The sequence below is a fragment of the Typopeltis vanoorti genome, chromosome 6 (assembly GCF_054136105.1).
Source record: "Typopeltis vanoorti isolate ZY-2024b chromosome 6, IOZ_Tvanoo_1.0, whole genome shotgun sequence".
NCBI lineage: Eukaryota > Metazoa > Arthropoda > Arachnida > Uropygi > Thelyphonidae > Typopeltis > Typopeltis vanoorti.
The window spans coordinates 97,169,358-97,193,920 of record NC_143554.1 but is presented as its reverse complement, the minus strand read 5'-3'; the positions used below and the strand labels follow the sequence as shown (position 1 = coordinate 97,193,920).

Sequence of the window (24,563 nt, the reverse complement as noted above, 5' to 3'; positions counted from 1 at the left end):
TACAGAGGCAGTTAAGGCCATACAGACGATCTGATTAATATTAATTTAATAGTGACTGATAGATCGAATGTGAAATAGCCAAGTAGACGTTAAAACCATCACGTGATAGTAAGTATAAGGCATCCATTTATGATTATACTATTTAATTTAAACTATTAATTATTTTGTGTGTGCGGTGGGATGTCACTTTCTGTTTTACACCTTAGGCGGATACCTAGATTCGCGAGAATCATATTCGATCTGTTTCCATATAAATTAAAATACCTTACAACCAAACACACAGTTGGTAATAAACATTCAAGTAAAATAAATCAATTCTGTTCACAGATCAGGATCTATATATTTCGTATTAAATTTCTAGACAGTTATGTATATTTTTTAATTCAATTGTGTAATATACTGTAAAAAACGCAGTTCTCTTTTGAAATGCTTTAGAATAGATAGAGGCGAGTGATAACACATTTCACAACGTCTATCATTCTCCTAGTAATAATCGACACGCACGTGTGTGTGTGTGTGTGTGTGTGTGTGTGTGTGTGTGTGTGTGTGTGTGTGTGTGTGTGTGTGTGTGTGTGTGTGTGTGTGTGTGTGTGTGTGTGTGTGTGTGTTGACTCCCCCCCCCCCTTTTTTTTTCTTTCTCGAGTGTTCAGGTGTGAATGAGTGATGTGTCATAAAACAGTAAACTAACCAAGCCAGGTCTCGGTTGAGATCCTATAAAAGTGACTAAGACAAACAGACGCGAGGTAGTTCTCAGAACGGGAAAAGCTAGTGATGTGTTTCTTCCTGTTTGTTCAGATTGTTGAATTTTAAAGAAACAACGAGGTTCACGTCTTGGAAAGAAAGTTCATACTAAGTTATTTTTCCGTCAAATAATGCACAACAAGAAACGAGTAGACTATATCTCTTCAGTTTCCTTGAGGTTACAATAGATCTAGAATAAGTCTTTGGTTAGAGAAGATGGTGGTATTAGAAACTCGAATGGCAGACAAGAGGTACGTGTTAAGATTTTATATTTTTTGAGATTTGCTATACAATTTTCTCTATTTGTAGTGCGGGATAAAAAAAATAAAATGAATTCCTATTATATTAGTTTATACATATATCATATTGGTCTTTATTCTACATTTCGGGTATGACTCCTTGTCTTGGTCCTTTTCCCCTTGTTCTATCCTTTTGGAAAATTTCCCTAACAGCTATCCAGTAAACATCTCTTAACAACTAAGAAGTCTGTCTCAATCATATCACTAACTGCAGATTATATGGTGTCACTCTATACTTAGCCGACACTCCCCAGTACCAAATTACTGTATATATTAATTATCTGCCCGTATATTCTCTCCGAAAGGGCCCCCAAAGTTCATCCTCTCTCTCTCTCTCTCTCCCTAGACTGAAATATTTTTGGCAAAGCGATCATCATTACAGCTGCATTATGTGATTTTCATCGGTCATCCGATCATCTCCTCCCACATGGACTTAAATTATTTGGAGGTCTTTAATACTAAAATTCGAAAATATTGACTACAATAATAATTTATCAGGAATTTTGTCTTATCTTATGTTATTTTTAAATTCATAGGCTTAGATACAAGATTCGTAATCCCATATGAAAGAATAGTTCTAGCTATCAAAATTAACATTGTCTGATACTGGTTACTGTTATTCATAGTTCCCAGAATGCGAATTATTTCTCTGTACGGTGAAAATGGCTCATATTTTATATAACAAAAAAAGGTATATCAATGTGAACATGTTATTTTTTTACAGATTAGATTAAGTATGCATGATATAACAGGCTGAGAGTATGATAGTAGCTAGTTGGATTCTTTGTGTGTTGAGGTACAAGAATGTAGTTTAGACAGTGTACCGGATTTTAGGTTTCACAATACATGATATAAAAAGAAATCTTAACTTTATTTTAATTATTAATAAACTGAAATAGCGTATTTAAGAATTGAGTATTTTAATTAAAAAAGAATACAGTATTAACAGCAACAGAGCCACAATATGACAACAAACGAAATGAACCGAATCAGAGATCGCAGCATGCTATTTACAATGACGATATCTTATGCTTGATAACTCTTCACACATAGAAGGCGTTTGGTAATGTTTAGATTGCACCGCTATTGAACTCAAATGCAGCACTAGCAGAAGTATATAATTTTGCATTTCTAAAAGCCAAGCATCATATTCTGAATTCAAAAGTATAAAAAAGTTGCATTTTTTTAGTCACCAGTCCTAACACCAACAAAAGCAATAAAAATTACAATTGCACTTACAAAATAATAAATAAATAAAAATAACAATATAATAGTGCTAAATAAAAACTAATAAATGTACTTTAATGAAAATGTTTATTTTTCATAGAAAAAAAAAACTTATTTATAAACTCACATGCTGGAAAACGTATGAGTTAATGAGATGATTTAATAAATAGAACGAAAACTTGCTAAGGAATCTTGGCTTAAACTTTAAAATTAATAAAGATAATTGCAGTTTAGTTAGTAAGACCACAGTTGCATTTATTGTTGTTTTGTTTCATAATAAAGTGGAGCAGTGACCATCAAAGCATGCTTATATAGGTACTAAACGCAATGGACGATTCTCGCAATGAAGGGGGGGGGGGGGGAACATCTCTAAAAGCTGCCACTTGAAAACTATATTCGTCCAGGAGAACCAGCAAATTATTATTTATTTGTGATTAGCAAACTTTCTGTAGCAAAACAACTAAATAAAAATTTTTGAGGATACACACTATCTGATCAAAAATATCCGGACATTCCTTTGTAGTGGTGGATATGGGTAAATATATATCCCAACCATGCTCATACATGGTATAAAAGGAAGCACATAGTCTTGCAATCTTCGTAGGCAAACATCAACAGTAAAATGGGCCATATTGAATACCTCAGTGACTTGCGACGTCACAATATTATAGGATGCCACCTTTGCAACAACTCAGTTCGGAAAATTTCTGCGCTGCTGCAGCTGCCCCGTAAATAACATTACTTACTCAACTGTAAGTAATGATATTGTGAAATGGAAACGTCTAGGGGCAACAACACACAATCACGACCTGGTAGGCCACATTTAATTACAGAACGAGACCGCCGAGTGCTGAAGCGCGTGACGGAAAAAAAATCTATTGGCCTCGGTTGAAACACTCGCTACCGAGTTCCGAAATGCTTCTGCAAGCAACGTCACAACATCACAACTATTCGTCGGAAACTGAAAAACGTGGATTTCCATGGCTGTGCAGCATACAAGCCAACGTCAGCAAGGACAATGCCAAGCATCGAGTGAGTGCTGTAAAGCTAGCCACCATTCCAGTCTGGAGAAGTGGAATTAAGTTTTCTGGAGTGATGAATCACGTTTCACCAATCTGGCAGTCCGATGGACAAATCTGGGTTTGGTTGATACCAGAAGAACGCTACCTGCCCGAATGTGTTGTGCCAACTTTGAAGATTGCAGTTTTTCATGGTTTGATCCCTATACCAGATGAAGTTATAAATGAAGAATAGAATGGTTTCAGAAAAAAAAAAAAAGATCCTGCATAGATAACTTTTTCTCAAACTACTAAATGAGAAAAAGAAGAGAATTTAACTTAGAAACGCATCTAGCATTCATAGATTATAAAAAAGCTTTTGGATAGACATATACACTCTCCGATATATTAAAAAACAACTTGCTTATAAATTTATTAAACCACTCCACAGCCTATATGAGAAAACAATCTTCTTCCTCTGCGCGTTTATCCCATTTCCAATGCAGGATCCGCGTGTTACTCGATGCGACTTTGTTAGTACAACCCCCCCCCTTGTCGCTGGGAGGGGGGGATATGTATTTTTGACTGTAACAGCGTGTGTTCACGGGGCCGATTTTGCCTATTCTGAGGGAGACGAAAAACCCGAGTTTCCGGGAGGAAAAATCCTACCTCCGTAGAGGCCGGCTAACTCACCTATATGAGAAAACAATAATAAGCATAAAAAGAGGCGAGAACAAAACCAAAATATTTGAAGTAACAGGAGGCCAAAGACAAAGATGCCCCCTTTCTCCAATTTTATTTGGAATATATATGAATGGAATAATCAAAGAATGGAAGTTAACCAACAAAGAAGGAATTCATATAGAACATAACTTTATCTTAAATAACTTGCCCTCTTTGCAGATGACCAAGTGATATTTGGAACAACTGAAGACACTGAGTTTAATAATAAAACAATATAATGTGATAATCTCTCTCTCTCTCTCTCTCTCTCTCTCTCTCTCTCTCTCTCAAGAGAGAAAAATAAATAAATAAAACTATGGCATTCAAAGGAAAAATGCCCATCCAAACTAAAACGGTAACAGACAATAAAATAATCGAACAAGTTAACAATTTTAATTATTTGGGCTATAAATTAAGTTACAATAATAAGGGAGCAACAGTCACCAAAAAAAGCAGATTAAGGATGTATAATATTTTATCAAAACAAACATTATTATATGGCAGTGAAGCATGTACAATAAGAGAAAGATAAGAAAAGAATAAACTGCAGAATAAATGAAATAAGATGAGAACATCAGGTTATACAAGACTAAATAAAAAGAGAAATGAAGACATACTGAAAGAACTAAACCCAACACCACTAATGGAAACCATAAAAAAATACAGAACCAAATGGAAAGAGCATCTAGAACGAATGAATATGCTTGAATACCAGGAAAGATGGCGAACTACAAGTCAAAAGGTCATAGAAACAGAGGCAGACTGATGAAATGCTGGGCCGAGACCGAAACAGGTTGCCTGGCCTAGATTTGTGATAGGAGGTAGAAGAAGAAGACAAAAGATTGTTTAACAATCTTAGTTTATGTTTCGGTCGGGTCAGTAGCAAAGGCAAAAAAAAAGGGGGGGGGCAATGTACATAATATTATGTCCACATAGGTCAGTTTAGTTTCAATCAGATCTTTATTATACTCAAAACAATTCGAACTGATAGCAGTAATTCTATACCTGCCAATCGGAATTGAACGATATTCGATATTTAGTATCTGTACTGAAATGTGTTAAGTCGTTTCAGGGCCTCCGTGACGCAATTTATTTGCCCATAGATTGGAAAAGACTCGAGTTCGATTCTCGTCGTGAAATCCTTGTATGGACTTTTTCGTTTGAAAGTGAGTTAATGGATCTGATACGGAGGTAGAAAGTATTTTTCTATCAGAAAAAGGAGTTTTTCATCCTGCATACAGGCAAATCGGCCAGAGAACACCGGCAAATAATTTACAGACAAAAGTGTAATTAGTGGGTGGTAGATGACGATGTATATAAATGGTCGCTTAGTGTAGACGGTGGGTTGTGTGGAATGGTGTGCCCTCCAGCGGCGAGTTCTCACGGATTATGCCTACAGTAAACAGGCCAAAAATGTGCCAAACAGCATGTTAACTAAACGTGTTATATCTTTTTGATATACTTGTCGGTTTCTTACAACAGTAAGACACAGTGATAGTGATTATTTTTTTACGATGGAACTCTGTGAATATCGTAAATTTGTTCCACACATATTTGTATATATACGAAGATTAAAGCGATGTACGTTTAGTATAGCAATTTTTAGGCTATAGTTCAAGATTGTCAGATAAACGATTTTTTTTTTCCCTCCTATAGGCTGGCTGGAAAAAATCTCTTATGAAATTTGTTGTTAATTTAGAATCTCAATTAAAATTTTGGAGTCAATTAAATTTTGGTTTCGATCGGAACATATTAATATCAAAATTAGGCAAAACGAAATTTATTATTTTCTACAGTACAGTACAATTGTGATAATAAATAGTCCTGCTACACAATGTTGGTATTATGAAATACCGTTTTATGATATTTTACAATCATTTCCTTGTTTTCCTTGCGCAGTAATCCCGAGATATTGGCATAAGAACTTTTTTTTTCTAATGCGTATGAATTAAACATCACTTACACCACGTTCATATTTTATAATTATCGAGAAAATTTAATTGATAATAGAAAAAGAATTTCCATTTCCATTCTTCGAAAATTCTAGAATCTGTTAGCAGTTGACGCTTACAAAGTAAAGGAATGTGTATACAAATACCTTTTGTTCATAACCGTTCGTTTCCCACTTCAGCTTTCCAATTGTTCACTTTTAGAAGTGAACAATTCGAAAGCTGACGTGCTTACTGCACACCTAAGTGTGTACTTAGCAGCAAGGTTAGTGGCCGAAGGGAAAGAAACCTGTCATATACATTATGCACTCTGCTAAATGACTGATGGATAGAATGAAAGATTAAAATATTTACCCACTTCTGCGGAACTAGGAAGTTGAACTTTTGCACTAAGGTAGCTAGTTTCACTAGCTTTTGAGAAAATTAGATTAGAAATGGGGTAAAAAAAAAACTGACGTTCCATTCGTCGAAATATCCTATTAGTAATATATGTATTGAAAATAAATTCTAGAATCCACACTGCTTACTGAAAAAAAAAAAAAAGAACACGAAGAAATTCGAAGTTTAAAAACATCAGTCATTGCAATTTTCCTCGCTGTCACATTCCATTCATTTTGGGCCTAGAACATAATAAGAAAAAGAACCTGAAAAGGCTTCATTCTCCAGTTCTCTTGGACATAAAAATAAATAATGAAATAAAAAGAAATTTCGAAATCTTCGATGAAACAACATGCACTGCATCGATGTTACATCACTTAAAATATAAAATAAAATTTTAAAATAAGTTGATAAAAGTAAAGTAATAGGTCTGTATGATCTCGGAGGAAAGCCAATAAGTTTAAAACTGCTGATGAGTCAAATGGAACATAATGAAAACTACTAATAAAAGATAATAACACAGATTTCATTTCTTTTTGAAGTTCGTGCTTTAGCCATTCCGAGATGATTCATGTCGAATGTAATATTATTTCGTAGATTACTTATCATTTCAAAACTTCTCTGTAGTTTCAAAAAGAAATTTTGTTTCCCTTTTAGCTTATATTGAATAGAAGACGTTATCATTCTTTGTATAGAATAATAAAATATAATATAATACAATTCATGTTATGAACGATAATGTTTTTATTGTGTACGAAGATAATGACAAGAAAAGCATCAAGGTATCGCTTGTTCGTCTTGGATACTACTGTTCGAATTTAGCATCCAAGAGATCTTTTTCATCCTTTCTCTCCTTCAGTTATTCCTTCGGGATATTTCAAATGCTTTTAAAGTTTAATTTTTCTCTACAGCAATAAAACATAGTGCATAACTATAGCACTTTTATTATTCACAGGTGGGAGAGCCTCGATCCTCCAGAAACTCCGACGGAAAATAATGCTTTAGTTTCTACTCCAACAGAAGGTAATGTTTTAGTCTCTGCTCTGGCAGAGAAGCCAGTTTTAAGGCGCAGTGCTTCCTCCACGCTTCCCGAGAAATTACTAACAAATGGACAAGAAGATAACACGGGATCCGCTAGTTCAGGTAAGAATAAATGAACGTTTATTGCTCTTAGAAATTTCAATATTAAATTACAAATGGTGAAATAAATAATACTCATTTCAAAGTTCAACTATTGTTCCCCTTCCATATGCATATAAGTGACTGCAATGGAAAAGGCCTTCGGCCATCAGTAGCATACTTTTTATAGAATAACATATTATTCTACAACTGCAACCCACTCAGGTAGTTCACTTCCACATTAACACTAACACAGAGCAAATAATTTGCTCAAATCCTGTAAATAGTGCTCTCCACAGCTGAAGTAGATCATATCTAATATTCCAAATTACTTCACAAATGATCCATGGAACGAAGTCACATCTCTGCAACGACCAATAGAATGTCGTATGCTGCTAATTAGCTAACGTTATCTTTACCATAGTGCAGGTAGTGATGATAACGGAACTGTCAAAACTACCAATGTAAAACAGAAGGATTCATTGGCACTGCGATTAATAGTTCCTATATAAATCGTCCCAGGAGTTATAAGTTTTTAAACTAATAACTTGCCATAAGTTTTTCTCGAATTACTAGATTTCTTAACTTTTTTTTTTTTTTTTACACACTAGCAGTGGTAGAGTCAAGAAAGCCAAACATTTGTCATTTGTTAAGTGACACTGATAGTTACACTTCTCTGAAAGTTCCGCAACAGCGATTCATCCTGTCATTTGGTGGTAACACTGTTGCTCGAAAGCCCACTTTTAAAACTCCGCACTAGTATGTTTAAAACTTTTCTAAAATCTGAAGATGCTATTACGGACCAACACATCTTCAGGAAATTATTTATGCATTGAAATATTATTATTATTTATGACTCCTCCACGTAAGATTGTAGAATACATTAGTACCATAGGCGGGATAAGGATTTTTTCATCACTTTTTATTTTTATTTATTTATTTTTTCATCATACGAAAAACCCGCTCTAGAGACTAACCACAAAACATTTTCAAGCCACTTCAGGTCGCTAATAAGCGGGCAGGTGGGCTCACATCGGGCGATGAAATTCTTCTCCTACCTTGAGAAATAGACAATGAGAAACTCGGGAGGATAAACTGTAAATATAAAAGTAACTGATAAAAACAACTATGTATGAGTCTCCATAGGTTCTCTTATTGTATATTTCTCTAGAATTTAACTTCCTGAAGATGATATTAGTTCTAAAAAACAAAACGTTGTTGTAATTTCTTACCAATTTATTTTTTTAAGATCTGCTCTCCTAGTGTCTTTAAAATAACTTTACTAGTGTCCGAGATTGCGCCCAACTGAAAGTTTGAATTTGTACCAAATGTTTCCAAATCGTTATCATCATTCCTTATGCCACCAGATGTTACCATCATCTTATTACAAACTATCAGAGACGCCGAGTTCGCTGTGACGTGACAGGTTTGTTCTCGGTGTAGCTTTGTTCATTGTGGAAGTGAAATGTCTTTTTCCCAGCCGCAACGAGTTTTCATTTTGGAAAGTTATTTCGCTAATTGTTCTTATGCATGTGTTGCCAAGGAATTGCACGGGAAATATTCGGGTACAGCATTCCCTCAGAAGTCGACGATAACGAGATTAATGGAGCGTTTTCAGGAAACTGGATCTGTTGCAGATAGGAATCGCTTCAGAAGGCCCTCCATTTTGACTGACGGATGAGGTAAAGAGAGCACTGCAGCGGTCCCCAACAAAAAGCCTTGGAAAACCTACCATGTAATCATCAGTGTCATACGGTAGTGCTAAGAAAGCTGCGAGATCGTTACACCTTTATCCATATTGTGTGTACTCAGTCCATGAACTGAAGGACCCAGATAAAGGCAAACGAATAATCTTCTGCAGATGGTCACGTTCATTCGTTGAAGAACGTAGTATAGATGTTTGATATAGTTTTTGTCGGTGACGAGGCCTAGTTTCACTTCAGTGGATATGTGAATAGTCAAAACAATAGGATTTGATCATGTGAAAATCCACATGCTTTTCATGAAAAAGTTCTGCATTCTCAAAAAATTGGAGTTTGGTGTGCGATATCACGCCGTCGTATAGTGGGACCCATTGAAACGACGGTGAATAGTTCCGTCTACCAAGACATCACACAGTTTGTGGCACTCCTTGATGTCAGCGAACGCCATTATTGGTTCCAGCAAGACAGTGCCACGTGCCACACGTCGAATAGCCCCGTACATTTTTTCCAAGAATTTTTCGGTGACCGTCTCATCTCGAAACAACTGTGGCCTCCAAGATCACCAGATTTATCATCAGCAGATTTTTTCCTTTGGGGATATCTCGAAGGTGTTTATTGGAATAATTCTCTCTCTCTCTCTCTCCACACACACACACACACACACACACACACACACACACACACACACACACTGGATGTACGTATTCTAAAAATGAATATTTCAACAGTGATTGAAAACATCAATGTGCAGATGCTTCACAAGGTGGCATCAAACCTGATAAAAAGAACGCGAGTTGGCATTCACGAAGGAAGTGGCCACTTGCAACATATGTTATAATGAGGTTCCTATTCTTCTTTTGTTATAAAGGTCCGATTATAACCTGTATTTGTAGCTGTTTCACTTTTCATATACTTGTAATTAACCTCGAAACAGATGTGTTATTTCTGGATTGCGCGACTTTACAATCACCCTATACATCTGAGAGAATATAATATATACTTATTCCATTCCATTGATGAAGAGTATTATGTGTATTTTTTAAATCTGAAATATCATACAATTATTTGTTCAAGTTAAGCACATTCCTTCTGAATTCATCTTATCCATTTTGCGATAAGACGAATTTCATCGTCTGTATTTCCAAAAGAGAATTATTGATGGCGTGTAAAACTTTTCATTGTAGATCCGCATTCGTTTATATTTTGATAACGTATTTCTATTTTCTTTTATCATAACTGTGCCCGAAGTTATTACAGCAAAATAAAGTTGAATATCTTAACTTAATGACTAGTGGTGTGCCGCAGGATTCTGTTCTTGGACCACTACTGCTTAATTTGTTCATTAACGATATAGGAAAGGATCTGAGAAGAATAGTTCATTTGTTTGCTGATGACGCAAAGTTGGGTAGAGCAATAGTGAATGCACAAGATGTCGAAATTTTGCAGGATGATTTGGATAGTTTGGAGGACTGGGCTAAGGAGAATGGATGTCAATTTAATGTGGCAAAATGTAAGGTTATGCATTTTGGGGTGAAAAGATTAGCAGCAGTATATCACATTGGTGGAAATGTATTCCAGGAGATTGACGAGGCCAGGGATTTGGGAGGGTTGGAGTTGAAGTTTAAGGGGCACATCGCAAAAGTGGCTAAATCAGCTCATCAAATCAGTTGGTTGCTGAAAAATACTTTGACGAGCAGAGACAAACAGGTTATTGTTCCTCTGTATCGAGCCTTGATAAGACCCCACCTAGACTACTGTGCCCAAATTTGGGTGCCAAGGTTTCTTCTTGATGGGGGAGAAGGTGGAGAGGATTCAGAGACGAGTGACCAAGATGATAGCAGGTCTATGGAATGAACCTTATGAGAACAGGTTGAAGATTTGTGGGTTGCAGAAATTGGTTGATAGGTGGGAAAGGGGTGATATGATTGAGACATTCAAATTACTGAAGGGTTTCTATAAGATTAATTCTGGGGTGGGGGGGGGGGGGGGTGGGGGGGGGGGGGGGTGGGGGGGGGGGGGGGTGGGGGGGGGGGGGGGTGGGGGGGGGGGGGGGTGGGGGGGGGGGGGGGTGGGGGGGGGGGGGGGTGGGGGGGGGGGGGGGTGGGGGGGGGGGGGGGTGGGGGGGGGGGGGGGTGGGGGGGGGGGGGGGTGGGGGGGGGGGGGGGTGGGGGGGGGGGGGGGTGGGGGGGGGGGGGGGTGGGGGGGGGGGGGGGTGGGGGGGGGGGGGGGTGGGGGGGGGGGGGGGTGGGGGGGGGGGGGGGTGGGGGGGGGGGGGGGTGGGGGGGGGGGGGGGTGGGGGGGGGGGGGGGTGGGGGGGGGGGGGGGTGGGGGGGGGGGGGGGTGGGGGGGGGGGGGGGTGGGGGGGGGGGGGGGTGGGGGGGGGGGGGGGTGGGGGGGGGGGGGGGTGGGGGGGGGGGGGGGTGGGGGGGGGGGGGGGTGGGGGGGGGGGGGGGTGGGGGGGGGGGGGGAGAAATTCTACCAAATATCTGGGAATTCATCTTGATAGACGTCTAAACTTCAAGTCACATATGGATAGTGTTGCCACTAAGGCAAGTCAGACTATAGCACAGCTATATCCACTTTTGAACAGGAACAGCTTCCTAAGCATAAGCAACAAAATCCTCCTTTTCAAATCGGTAATCAGATCGCAACTAACTTATGCCTCTCCAACCTGGGGTCACACGACTAAAAGCAACATCAACAGACTTCAGATAATACAGAATAAATGCCTAAGAATGGCATTTAATTCCCCATGGTTCATCAGAAACATCCAGTTACATCAAGAAGCCAATCTTCCAGATATTAAGACCTACATGACAAGCATGGCAGAGAAATTCTTCACAATCACGGATAATCACCCAAATCAGCTAGTTCGACAGGCAGCGGACTACAAGCCCTCAGATCGTTTCAAACATAAAAAACCGAAATCCTCCATCGCAAGAGAAAGCTGATACAGCCTCAATGCTCACAATGAGCGGGTAAATTACCCACAATAATCTCATCACCCACAATCTAAAATCCAGATGAAGGGATAAAGAGTCAAGGACTCAGTCCATCAACCAATTAAGTTCAAAGTTCAAATTATTCTTTATTTTTAATAAGGTTCGTTGTCAAGTGGAAGCTTAAAGATTGTCAAGCTACGAAAGTATGGCAGACAGCGTTTTTTTAACCCTAACTGGTACTATTTGTGTACATGTTCTTAGGCAACGTTCATCGAAATGCTGTGTTTGCGATAACAAATGTTGCTGTGTAATATGACAATATAAAAACTATACTATTGCTGTTGCAGCATTACTTCCCCCCCCCCCCAATCTTCTTAAAACTTGATTTTATAAAAATCACCTTTAAATATAACAGAGGTAGCGTATTTTCAAACTAGTCGGTATCGGTTTTCGGTATGCCGAATTTCGGATGTCTACTGTATTTATTTTATAGATATTAATTCAACGTGTTACGTCGAAAACGCATTCTAATTTAGAAGAATTTGAAGTGAACAGATATCTTCAAATGACACAGAGGTGTCATTTCGAATGTGTATACTATCACAGACGAGTCGATCTGTATTAACCCTGCGGAGGTCGCGGTGGAAAAAATTGCAACGTAGGTCACGCGTATCTGAGAGATACATTACCAGTATGTGCTAAAATGCGATAAAACTTAAAAAAAACAAAAAAACTCTGCAAATACATGATGGTTTATTTATTTTCAGTTACAATATAGAAATTATTGAACAAAGAAACAAAGCAAAAAACAATTAAACCAATACTATAGTGACATTGGAGCTCGCGGTATCTCTCAGATACAATTTACTATCAAATATCACTTTCGCACTCGACTCTATCATTCTCATCATCGGACTCGAGTAACAAAATCGCTGAATCTCTTCAACATCTGATGGTTTATTTAATCGATGTATTTTCCCAGCCATTTTTAAGGGTAAATAAAAAAAAAAAACAATTAAACCAATACTATACTGACATCGGAGGTCGCCGTATCTCTCAGATACAATTTACTTTGAAATATGACAAACCTTTACATAACCCAAAACTGACCACATAAACAGTGTGGAATATCACTCGTAATATATATGCATGCGCAGCTATTCATGACCTCCAAGCTATACACTGGATATGTGTAAGAATATTTATATTAAACAATTTGTTTGTATCTGTCAGATCAGCCGCGACCTCCGCAGGGTTAAGAAAAAGTTTAAATCTTTGATTGCCATATAGTGATATTTACCACGTTTGATATGAAGATCAGGTACTAATTGATTTATATTTTGATCGCATTTGATATTTTTTGTCTTTCAGCGATTCCCTTGTGGTAATGCTCAGTGGTATTTATGCAAAGCTTCTTGTTATCATGGGAATCTGTTTTCCCTTAGCTGAGGTAATATCTAAGCGTATTCCAATATCTTATTATGAGGTAAGACTTGAATCTACTTTTAAAGTGTGTGTGTATGTGTGTGTGTGTGTGTGTGTGTGTGTGTGTGTGTGTAAATTGATAGAAAGCTTATAAGATTTCTTCTTATACGATCGATTTGCGTTTTTTTTTTTTTTTCCGCCCCAAAGCAGACATATGTTAACGCTAAATAGCAATCACAAATCTCAGCGGTTGTTCAGATTTTATCCCCCTTAATTCGGAACCGCTGACTAAAAGCAAGCAACCAATCAGTGTTATCCATTGCCAATCATGCCGGCTATTCTTTTCCGACTAAAGAATGTTTTATAACTGAAAAACTAATCCTATCCAAGATAAACAGCTTTATACTATACTTGATAAGAAAGTATATTCTTGTCTACATCCTTAATTAATCCAAGCATAATCAAACAAAAGTTTGCAGGAGAAATATCTTCACGATATAAACTTCAAAACTGCAAGCTCAATTTTCAGATTTGCTAAAAGATGAATGCACAGACAGTTGCAAGAAGCAGCCTGGAATAGCAGTTTTATCAGTATGCTGCAAGGAATAGTGAGCAACTTGGAAAAGTCAAAACCATTGCTTAAGTATTAAATCTTATCGTTATTATATTTATTTAATTTAATTTATTTATTATTTTTTCAGATACGCATGGTGCCATTAAGACTCATCACGGGAGGTCACTTTATGCCGACTATAATATTATACACAGAATACAATATATGAACAGTATTACCCCAGTTAAGACTTTAACGATTGTAGTTATTTTTTAGATTTAATTAGTGGATTAATATTAAAGTCTGATTAGTTAAAACTTCACATATATATGAGAAAACAAACATTTTGAACTGCTTGTGAGAAATTTTATTCAATTATATTAGTAATTGTTTTATTACAATAGGCATTAAACGAAAGAAAAATTTCACAGAAATACAAGTAACAATTTCCTGCTATAGGACGTTTTCCCTCCACCAACTATTTTCATTTTCGCGTTTTTCAAATATCACGGGACAACGTCGCACTCGTGTCTTAAAATGGATTTCAATAAGTAAATCTCCACTCTCTGCCCATGTGTCCTGTCGATTTTTAATAATAATAATAAAGAAAATTTGGTAAGACAGGTGATCTACTCATGGTAGCAATACTAATTTTTCCACTGAATTTCGTCTAATCACCTCCAACCGTGGAGTCATTTTTAAACAATCAGCCTGATTCCATTCATAATCCCCTGGCGACAATTTAATCTGTCAGCAACACAAATACAGTAACGAGTGGTACTCTCTCCAAGGAGGCATTTGTCATAGTAACACCTTCCTGTATAAACACTGTCTCCTTTCCCACACATCAGCTATAATAAACACACATTTCTATAGCGTGGGGCATGGTAACTCACAGTACAGAAATGACTGACAGTTTATATATATAATCTTTATATATAAAATCCTTATATATACTATCTGCGAAATGTACGCTTTGCGGAGTGCAGTCGGAGTATGGTTAGATGATAATAAAGGAGTGAATGTGTGTGTAGAAAATGCAAGGAGAATGAGGAATTAAAGTGTAATTCGGGTCGTGAGTGTGATATTTTTGTCAAACTTCAGAATGATGAAAATAGTGATATGACAAGAAATGGCGAGGTTGTACCAGAGAACTGCGAGGGCATGAATGTAGAAAGTGTGAATGATAGCATTAATTCAGAGCATATTAATGGTTTTACAGAGAATAAAAAAGATGAGATAGATGCAATGAGCGAGATCGCATTGTTGAGTGGAGCGATACAAAGGGCAAAATGACAGCTAGAGCATATGATGAGAGATTATGGGAGATTTCAAATATGGTCGCATTGATTGGAGTGAGGAGAGGACACACGGGAGGAAGGAATTGGATTTTATGCGGTTATTAAGGGATAACTATCTGCGACAGCATGTAATGGAAAATACAAGGAGTCAGAGAGTGCTTGACCTAGTAATTACATCTGAGGATTTGGCTGTAATAAATTCGATTCGTTCACTCCTAGAGAGATTCGTAGTCGTTTGAGCTTGTTGAGAGCTCCTGATAAGATAAGTGTTATTTTAAGTTATCGTCGATAGATTTACTTGAATATTACGTAGTTTTGTTTGCCTTGTGTATCTTAGTGCGTCTGTTTGTGTGTTTTTGGTGTTTCATTTTATAATTTGATAAAATGCGTTAGAAATAAGTATGGCTCCCATACGAAGGAAAATGGCGGCCAGTAATGATGATTCGCCATCTTTATTGAAGAACGGTAATATAAAGGAGATGATTCAGTGTACTATCTGCGAAATGTACGCTTTGTGGAGTGCGGTCGGAGTATGGTTAGATGATAATAAAGGAGTGAATGTGAGTGTAGAAAATGTAAGGAGAATGAGGAATTAAAGTGTAATTCGGGTCGTGAGTGTGATATTTTTGTCAAACTTCAGAATGATGAAAATAGTGATATGACAAGAAATGGCGAGGTTGTACCAGAGAACTGTGAGGCCGTGAATGTAGAAAGTGTGAATGATAGTATTAATTCAGTGCATATTAATGGTTTTACAGAGAATAAAAAAGATGAGATAGATGCAATGAGCGAGATCGCGTTGTTGAGTGGAGCGATACAAAGGACAAAATGGCAGCTAGAGCGTATGAACAAAAGTTGACTGAGTGAACCAGCCAATAATAAAAAGTATGACAGGAAAAATAAGCGTATGAGTGTGAACATAAACAAAATGAAGGATAGAGTGCTGTATGGAGACCCGTTAGTACGAGGTGTGTTAGTAGAGGAATTGACAAAATCGTACCAAGCTGGTGCGACCATAAAGGATGTAACTGAGTCTATTAGAGAGCAAAAGGAAAGGGTGAAAGAAATGATTGTTGTGGCAGGTACAAATAATTTGAAAGGAGATAAAATGGAAATGATAGAGGACCTAAATGAATTGTTTGAGGTAGCAATAGAAAAGAGTGAGAGAGTTAGAATGATTAGTCTTTTTCCGCAGTATGACAGTGAAATGTTTAAAAGGAGGACCTTAATTGCAAATGACTTTATGCGTGGGTTATATATGACGAGTGGTGTGGAATTTGTGGACGTGTGGAGTGAGTTCGATGGGCGAAAGGATCTATATAAGATGGATGGCTTGCATTTGAATGGATACGGTGTAAGGCGACTTGAAAAGTTTGCTGAATGTAGTGGATGTGCAAAATCAGGGAAACTAGATTTATTAAGGGGGAGGGGAGTAGATATACAGTCCTTAGGGAGGCAGTTGAATGTATGAATGAGTATAATATGTGTGAGCGAATAAGGACAACAAATCAGAATGGGATAGTTAATATAAGGCATCAAGGTATGGTTGGGGCTAATGGGGGGGGTCTTAAATTCATGTACACTAATGCTAGGAGTATTAGGAACAAGAAGGAAGAGTTTTTGGCCATGGTTGGCACTTCCAGACCAAAGGTTATTGGAAATAGTGAATCATGGCTGACTGTAGATGATATAGCTAGTGGGATTGAATGTGATGGGTATAGCGTGTTCAGGAATGACAGGGAGAATAAAATGGGGGGGGGGGAAGAGTATTGTTGATGATAGCTGATGAGCTGCAGCCAAGGAGAATAGAAGTTGAATTGCAGGATAGAGAAAAGAGCACGTTTGAGGCCATTTGGTGTGAGATTTTGGCTAGTAGAACAAAATATACAATTGGGTGCTGCTATAGACCAGGTGATGGAAAAGATGGTGGTTACAGTATGCACAAGCAAATAGAAGAAATGAGTGGAAGGAGGGTAATTATTATGGGAGATTTCAACTATGGTTGCATTGATTGGAGTGAGGAGAAGACACACGGGAGGAAGGAATTGGATTTTATGTGGTTATTAAGGGATAACTATCTGCGACAGCATGTGATGGAAAATATAAGGGGTCAGAGAGTGCTTGACCTAGTAATTACATCTGAGGATTTGGCTGTAACAAATATGACCACATTGCCACCAATTGGTGAGAGTGATCACAGGGTCTTGACTTGGGAGGTGGCTAAAGGTGTGGAATTTACAATTAAGATAGGGTACATGTGGAATTATCGGGCTGGAAAGTATGACAAGCTTAGGAGTTTGATTGGTTCAGTGCCATGGTATGTACAACTGCATGGACTAGAAGTTGATAGTGCATGGGAGGCAGTTAAGAAGTGTTTGCATGAAGCAATGGCTGACTACCTAGAGTCCGAATAATAAATCAAGTAGGGGTTAAATGGATGAATAACACCATTAAGCTTGAGCTGCAAAAAAAGAAACAACTATGGAGGGAATTTAAGGAGAAAGGCGACCGGCAGGCACACGAACGGTATAAAGCGCAGGGGCCAGAAGGGTAACGAATGTGGTAAGAAAAGCAAAAAAGGATTACGAAAGAACATTGGCCATGCAGGCTAAAGAGAATCCTAAACAGTTTTTTCGATATGTTGCAAGTAAAAGGAAAAATGTATATGGCAGAATGATTTTAAAGAATGCCGATGGTAGGGAGGTAACTGAAGCAGTAGATATAGTTGAGTTACTGAGTGAGCACTCTGCAAGAATATATCATCCAGGTGGTGACATTGCAGACACGAATGAACCAGTAGATTATACGGGAATTGTGGTAAATGAAGTGGAGGTGAGTAGTCTATTGCATAACCTCAATGTCAATACATCTGTGGAATTGGATGGTATACCAGCTCGTGTCGTACGAGAAGCGGCTAAAGAATTGTCAGTACCCTTGGCCATTTTGTTTAATTTGAGTCTCGAGTCTGAGTTAGTCCCAAGGGGGTGGAAAGAGAGGAAAATAGTTCCACTGCATAAAGGAGGTTCCAAGACTGCTTGTAAATTACCGACCGATTAGCATATCAGGAATCATTGTCAAGTTCTTAGAGAGAAATTAGTCAAGAAAAGAATACAGGATTGGATAGATGAAAATGGGATATTGTATGGGGGACAACATGGTTTTGTGAAGGGTAGATCATGCCTCAGTAACTTGCTCACGTTTTATAACAAAGTGGCGGCTGAACTGGATAAGGGTAATGGGTTTAAAGTGATTCTACTGGATCTTGCCAAGGCCTTTGACAGGATACTACATATAACCCTAATCAGTAAACTGGAGCAGATGGGGATGGATATAGGGTTGGTGAGATGGATAGGAGGGTGGTTGATGGAGAGATATCAGAGAGTGGTTTATTCAGGAGTTGAGTCTAAAAGACGGCTTGTGACTAGTGGTGTGCCGCAGGGCTTTGTTCTTGGACCACTGGTTTTCAGTTTGTTCATCAATGATATAGGAAAGGATCTGAGAGTAAGTGTTCACTTGTTTGCTGATGATGCAAAGTTGGGTACAGCAATTGTGAGTGCACAGGATGTCAAAATTTTACAGGATGATTTGGATAGTTTGGAGGACGGCTAAGAAAAATAGATGTCAATTTAATGTGGCAAAGTGTAAGGTTATGCACTTCGGGGTGAACAGAACAGCAGCAGTATATCACATTGGTGGAACCGTACTCCAGGAGATTGATGAGGCCAGGGATTTGGGAGTGTTGGTGGATAGGGAATTGAAGTTTAGGGGTACATTGCAAAAGTGGCTAAATCAGCTCATCATATCACTTGGTTGCAGAAAAATACTTTAACAAGCAGAGACAAACAAGTTGTTGTTGTTCCTCTGTATCGAGCCTTGATAAGACCCCATCTGGACTACTGTGCCCAGTTATGGGCACCAGGGTTTCTTCGTGATGGGGAGGAAGTGGAGAGGATCCAGAGACGAGTGACCAAGATGATAGCAGGTCGGTGGAATGAACCTTATGAGAATAGGTTGAAGATTTGTGGGTTGCAGAAATTGGTCGATAGGCGGAAAAGGGGCGATATGATTGAGACATTCAAATTACTGAAGGGTTTCTATAAGATTAATCCAGAAGATATTTTTGAAAATAGGACTGGTGGTGGGAGGACTAGGGGCCATGCATGGAAGCTGGGCAAGAATGTGGTTGACAAGGGTGTTAGAGCTAGGTTTTTTACTTGGAGAGTGGTGTATGAGTGGAATAAGCTGCCAGAGTCTGTGGTGGGTGCTACGACCGTGAATGAGTTCAAGGCAAGGTATGATAGATAGTGTGTGAATGTCGAATAGTTGTTCTTGACATAATGTTAGGGCCTCCCTTGATGAGTCTATCGACTCCTTGGAGTTGCCCGGAATAATAATAATAATAATCGTAGCTCTGAGGGGAAAATGAACGAAAGCGTCTTACGAGTTTTGGATAAAAGTTTTGCGAACATGTATGGCACTTCAGTTTTCATTTAAAGTACAAACAAGTAAATTGGGCAGAGAGATCTTCGAAAATAGAATGGCAAAATTAAAAATAAATAAATACATTTTATTTATTGACTCTTTAAGATGAACTTTAAACACTTAGGGAGATAACTTGATAGTTGATTGTTTTGGATTTATGGCCGAAGCACCTAAGGCTATGAAGTCAGTGTATACATCTGTAAATTGCGTGTAAATGTCTTTCCCTAAAACAGTCTTGTTTTTGCAGAATGAAAAACCATACCACCTTATATGAGAACGGCAAACTCACCTTCAGTGGTTTAAAACCCTGATAAAGAGTTTTCGACTTTGCGTCCGAGACGAAATATCAATCCGTCTTTCCAACCAAGGTGCATAATCGATATTGACTGAGCCACAAAAAGCTCCTCAGGAAGATAGAGAAGATCATTCGGAGAAGACTTTTGCAAACGCTCATCCCTTACGGGGAATTTGATCGCGTAGACTATGCAGTAAACAAACAGTGGCTTTTACCACCTGAGAAACACACACACACACACACACACACACACACACACACACACACACACACACACACACACACACACACACACACACACACACACACACACACACACACACACACACACACACACACACACACACACACACACACACACACACACACACACACACACACACACACACACACACACACACACACACACCGCAGAAGTTACCGGGTGGGGGTAAGGACTACATACAATTTCATCATTTAATTTCAATTGAAGGAGAGTTAGCCAATAACTCGCTGAGAGAGAGAGGTTCTATATTAAGAGTGAGTAGTTTCGTGGCGCCTTTCATAATGCTAGATTAATCTACAAAATTTACAAGTTCAATAGTTATTAAAATCTAAGAAATTTCTCGAGTCAGCAGATACCACACTTAATTTCTTTGGCACACGTAAGCAATTCTTTCCCCCCTGTGAAAAAAAAGACAAAAAAAAACTACTAATAATAAAAAGTTTTTAATCCAGTGACTGAAAAATCTACCGCAGAGCACACACGATTTCATACTAGTTGGTGTTAGAACACGAGAATAGTGTAGTTATTATTATTGTTATACTGGCACCTCCACGGAGTCGGAAGACTCGTCATAGGACACCCAAACTATCACAATATCTATCGTACCTCTCCTTCAACTCATTGATGGACAAAGCATTGACAACTGACTCTGGCAACTCATTCTACTGATTTACCACTCTCTAAGCGAAAAATCTAGTCATCATACCCTTGTTAACCGCACTCTTACCCAAGTGTCCAGATCTGACCTTTTGTTCTGTCACCTCTAAGTGCTGAAATATTTCTTGTGTATTAACCTTATAAAACTTTTAGTTACTTAAATGTTTGTCATATCCCATCTTTTCCGCCTATTAACCAACTTCTGCAGCCCATTCACAAACCTTCACTCTATCATCACAGAGAGCATTCCATAGACCACTCACAATGTTGGTCACTCACTACTTGGGGATGATGAAGTCGCGAAGATCATCCCCAAGAAATCCAGGTAAAATGACCTGAGTAAAATGACCGATGTAAACATATTGGGGCCTTATAAAGTGGGATGATAACTTCTTCATCTCCGCTTGTTAGTATGTTCTTCAATAAGCAAGTAATCCTATGAGCTACCCTGGATAAACTTACAATATGCCCTCTGAGCTTAAGCTTTATTAACCAATACTTCCAAATCCCTATCTTCAATTTCCTGCAGTATACAGTTCCATCAATGTGGTACACAGCTTGTAATCCTTTTATCCCAAAATGCATAACTTTACACTTTTTCCCCTGTGCCTTTCAACGAGCACGCTGGCCAGTGACACAGAGGAAAAATCTAGACATGGCCATTCCAGTACACTACTAATGCTTGCATCAATAGTAAACTGCCATTATATGAAAAGTGATAGCTTTTGAGAAATAAAAGTGCGTATTATATATTTTATATATAATTAATTTATATGTTTTATTTAAATTTAATTAAATTATTATTATTACGTTACACCTCCAGGGAGTCCAAAGACTCATCGCGGGAGGGCAATCTACTCCACTTCGCTAAATACATCTCACCCTCTCCACTACTACTTAATTCTTCTACTACGACACTACTATCAGCAACGCCATCTACCACCCATCATCACCAACAACAGTATTTTTTGTCTGTAAATTGCGTGTGTTCTGAAGGCCGATTTGCCTGTATGCAGGATGAAAATCCCGAGTTTCCGGGAGAAAAAACCCTGCTACCTCAGTTTGAGATCGGCTAACTCTCCTTGTATATATATATATATATATATATATATATATATATATAAATTTGGGTGATATATATATCACGGACTTCAATGGATGATCATGTTAATGGACAGAAGGGCGAAGCTTATATTACCACATTCCTCTGGCCTTCGATCACATCTGGTGCCTATGGTACTCTGAAAATTACTCGATTTTTTATATAAACAGTATATATAAGCAGTTCCATAGCGCAATTGGAACGACGGGTATGTTATTCCCCCTCAGTTGTAAAAGGCCTAAGTTCGATTCTCGTCGTGACAAGAGGAATCTTCGTATGTTTTTTTTTTTTTCCCTTTCTTCAACTGAAAGTGAGTTAGCCGATCTCATACGAAAGTAGCAGTTTTTTTTCTCCCAAAAACTTGGGTTTTTATACCCACTTACAGGCAAATCGGCCTTGAGAACACATGCAATTGCAGAAAAAATATTAGTGGGTGGTTGTGGGCTGTAAATGGCGTTTTGTGTTGTTGATGATGATGATGGTAGTAGTAATTCTGTGTAGTTGGTGGAGGAAGAGAATTGTAGAGTACGCTGCCCTCCTTCAATGAATCCTGGAGATGTGACATAATAATAATAATAATACAGTATATACAAGAAGTCCAAGGTCTCATGTATATACCATTTTTTCGCTTTATAAGACGCGCTTTTTGTACCTAAAATTTATCTGAAAATTAGGATGTATCTTATAAGCCGAATGCGTCTTATACACCGATGTGTTTTTTATGTTTGTACTTGCACGGTCGTTAACGGTCACACGGTCACGCATTTAAACTAGCAATCAATACGTTATTATATTTATTTTTTATTTTTTTATATCACCCATGGATTCTACAAAGCACAGACATAGCTATACGATTGCGTTTAAGCGTAGTGTGATTGAGTACGCAAAAAAGTATGGCAGTACGGCAGCAGAGCGGCACTTTGGGCCTCCGCTTAGAGAAAAAATGATACGAACTTGGAGGAAACAAGATCATTTAATAGAAGTAAATTATATATATATATATAAAAAAAAAAAACAGTCTTTACAGAAAACCGGCAAAATCACCAGAAATTAAAAATGAATTAAAAACTTGGATAATGGATCAAAGAAGATCGAGTTACTGCGCATCTACAAAAATAATTATTCAACGAGCAAAATTATTGGCATCCGAAAGAAATATCATCGATTTTACAGGGTCAACATTATGATGTTGACCCTGTAATGCTTTAGATTTATGAAGATAAAGGATTCGTGCATGAGTGCAAAAACGAAATTATCACCGAAAATAAACGGATAATACATGTATTAAAATTAAAAAATAAATAAATAATATTTGCATGAAAAATTTGATACATAATTCGTGTGTCTTATACTGCAAAGAATACTTTATTTCCAAAAATTTAATTTAATTTCATTGCAGTAATATGAAATAAGAAATGACATGAAATTGTCAGTTGACCGCCGCTCAGTTTATATCCCAGTTTTGACCTATGGTTGTAAAACAGTTCAGCCAACTAGCAAACAGAAATAAAATTTTTCAGGAAGATAGAAAGCAGAATCAGAAGAGACAAGATAAGAAAAGAAACCATAAGAAAAATAATAGGATTACAAAACTAGCAATCAATACGTTATTATATTTAATTTTTTTTTTTTTTTATAACCCATGGATTCTACAAAGCACAGACATAGCTATACGATTGCGTTTTAGCATAGTGTGATTGAGTACACAAAAAAATATGGCAGTACGGCAGCAGAGCGGCACTTTGGACCTCCGTTTACAGAAAAAGTGGTACGAACTTAGAGGACTAAAATAATTATTCAGGAAACGCAACTTAGAGCATGTTCACAGAATGGAAAATGAGCTTTGTGTAAAATAACATGTCGCAGCTGTTTCATAGTTTCTCTTTGAAATATTACGACTTATTACAAGAAATCGAGTGTTTGGGTTATCATTAGAGGCATTTGCTCAACTGATTAAGATGTAATTTTTTTTTTCTCTTAAAATGTAATGCATCAATTCTTTCAACAATAATAGTGTCAACTCATGTTTTGAAGAGGTGAAGAAAAAAGTAGGAAATGCCCAACAAGATCGTGTCTTTTTTGACCATAAGTTCCTACACCTGTGAAGAGAGAGTGGGAAAATGTCGTGCGGTAGAGACCGTCGACTCTACCCCTTCAGGATGGTTTTTGTTTTGAATAGTGATGCGTCTGTTTCCATAAACAAATTTATTGATATTCATATTCTCATCTGTGTTGCTCGTCAGTGGGCATCTCCAACGTTTGGAACCATTATCAGACGTCAGAACACATTTGGACTTGAAAAAAGTGGAAAAAGGTATTCAAAATAAGTTTAAATATCTCAGTGGTTTCTACGACAGTTTGAAGAGGATGTTAATGCATACTCATAGTGTTGATATACTATAAG

General features: G+C 37.9%; 2 protein-coding genes across 2 annotated transcripts in view; both read left to right on the top strand.

Moving 5' to 3' along the window:
- LOC150105734 (uncharacterized) overlaps positions 1–8,194 on the top strand; it is a 34,838-nt gene extending 26,644 nt beyond the window's left edge. Inside the window, exons 2-3 of the mRNA XM_090394544.1 lie at positions 7,271–7,458; positions 8,046–8,194. Of these exons, the coding sequence (XP_090250670.1) occupies positions 7,271–7,458; positions 8,046–8,194 (337 nt within the window). The remainder of the gene's footprint in view (positions 1–7,270; positions 7,459–8,045) is intronic.
- A 5,262-nt stretch (positions 8,195–13,456) lies between these two features.
- Positions 13,457–24,563, top strand: part of LOC150105733 (proton channel OtopLc-like) — a 39,260-nt gene continuing 28,153 nt past the window's right edge. Inside the window, exon 1 of the mRNA XM_090394328.1 lies at positions 13,457–13,565. Coding sequence (XP_090250454.1) covers positions 13,467–13,565 — 99 coding nt within the window. The 5' untranslated portion in view covers positions 13,457–13,466. The remainder of the gene's footprint in view (positions 13,566–24,563) is intronic.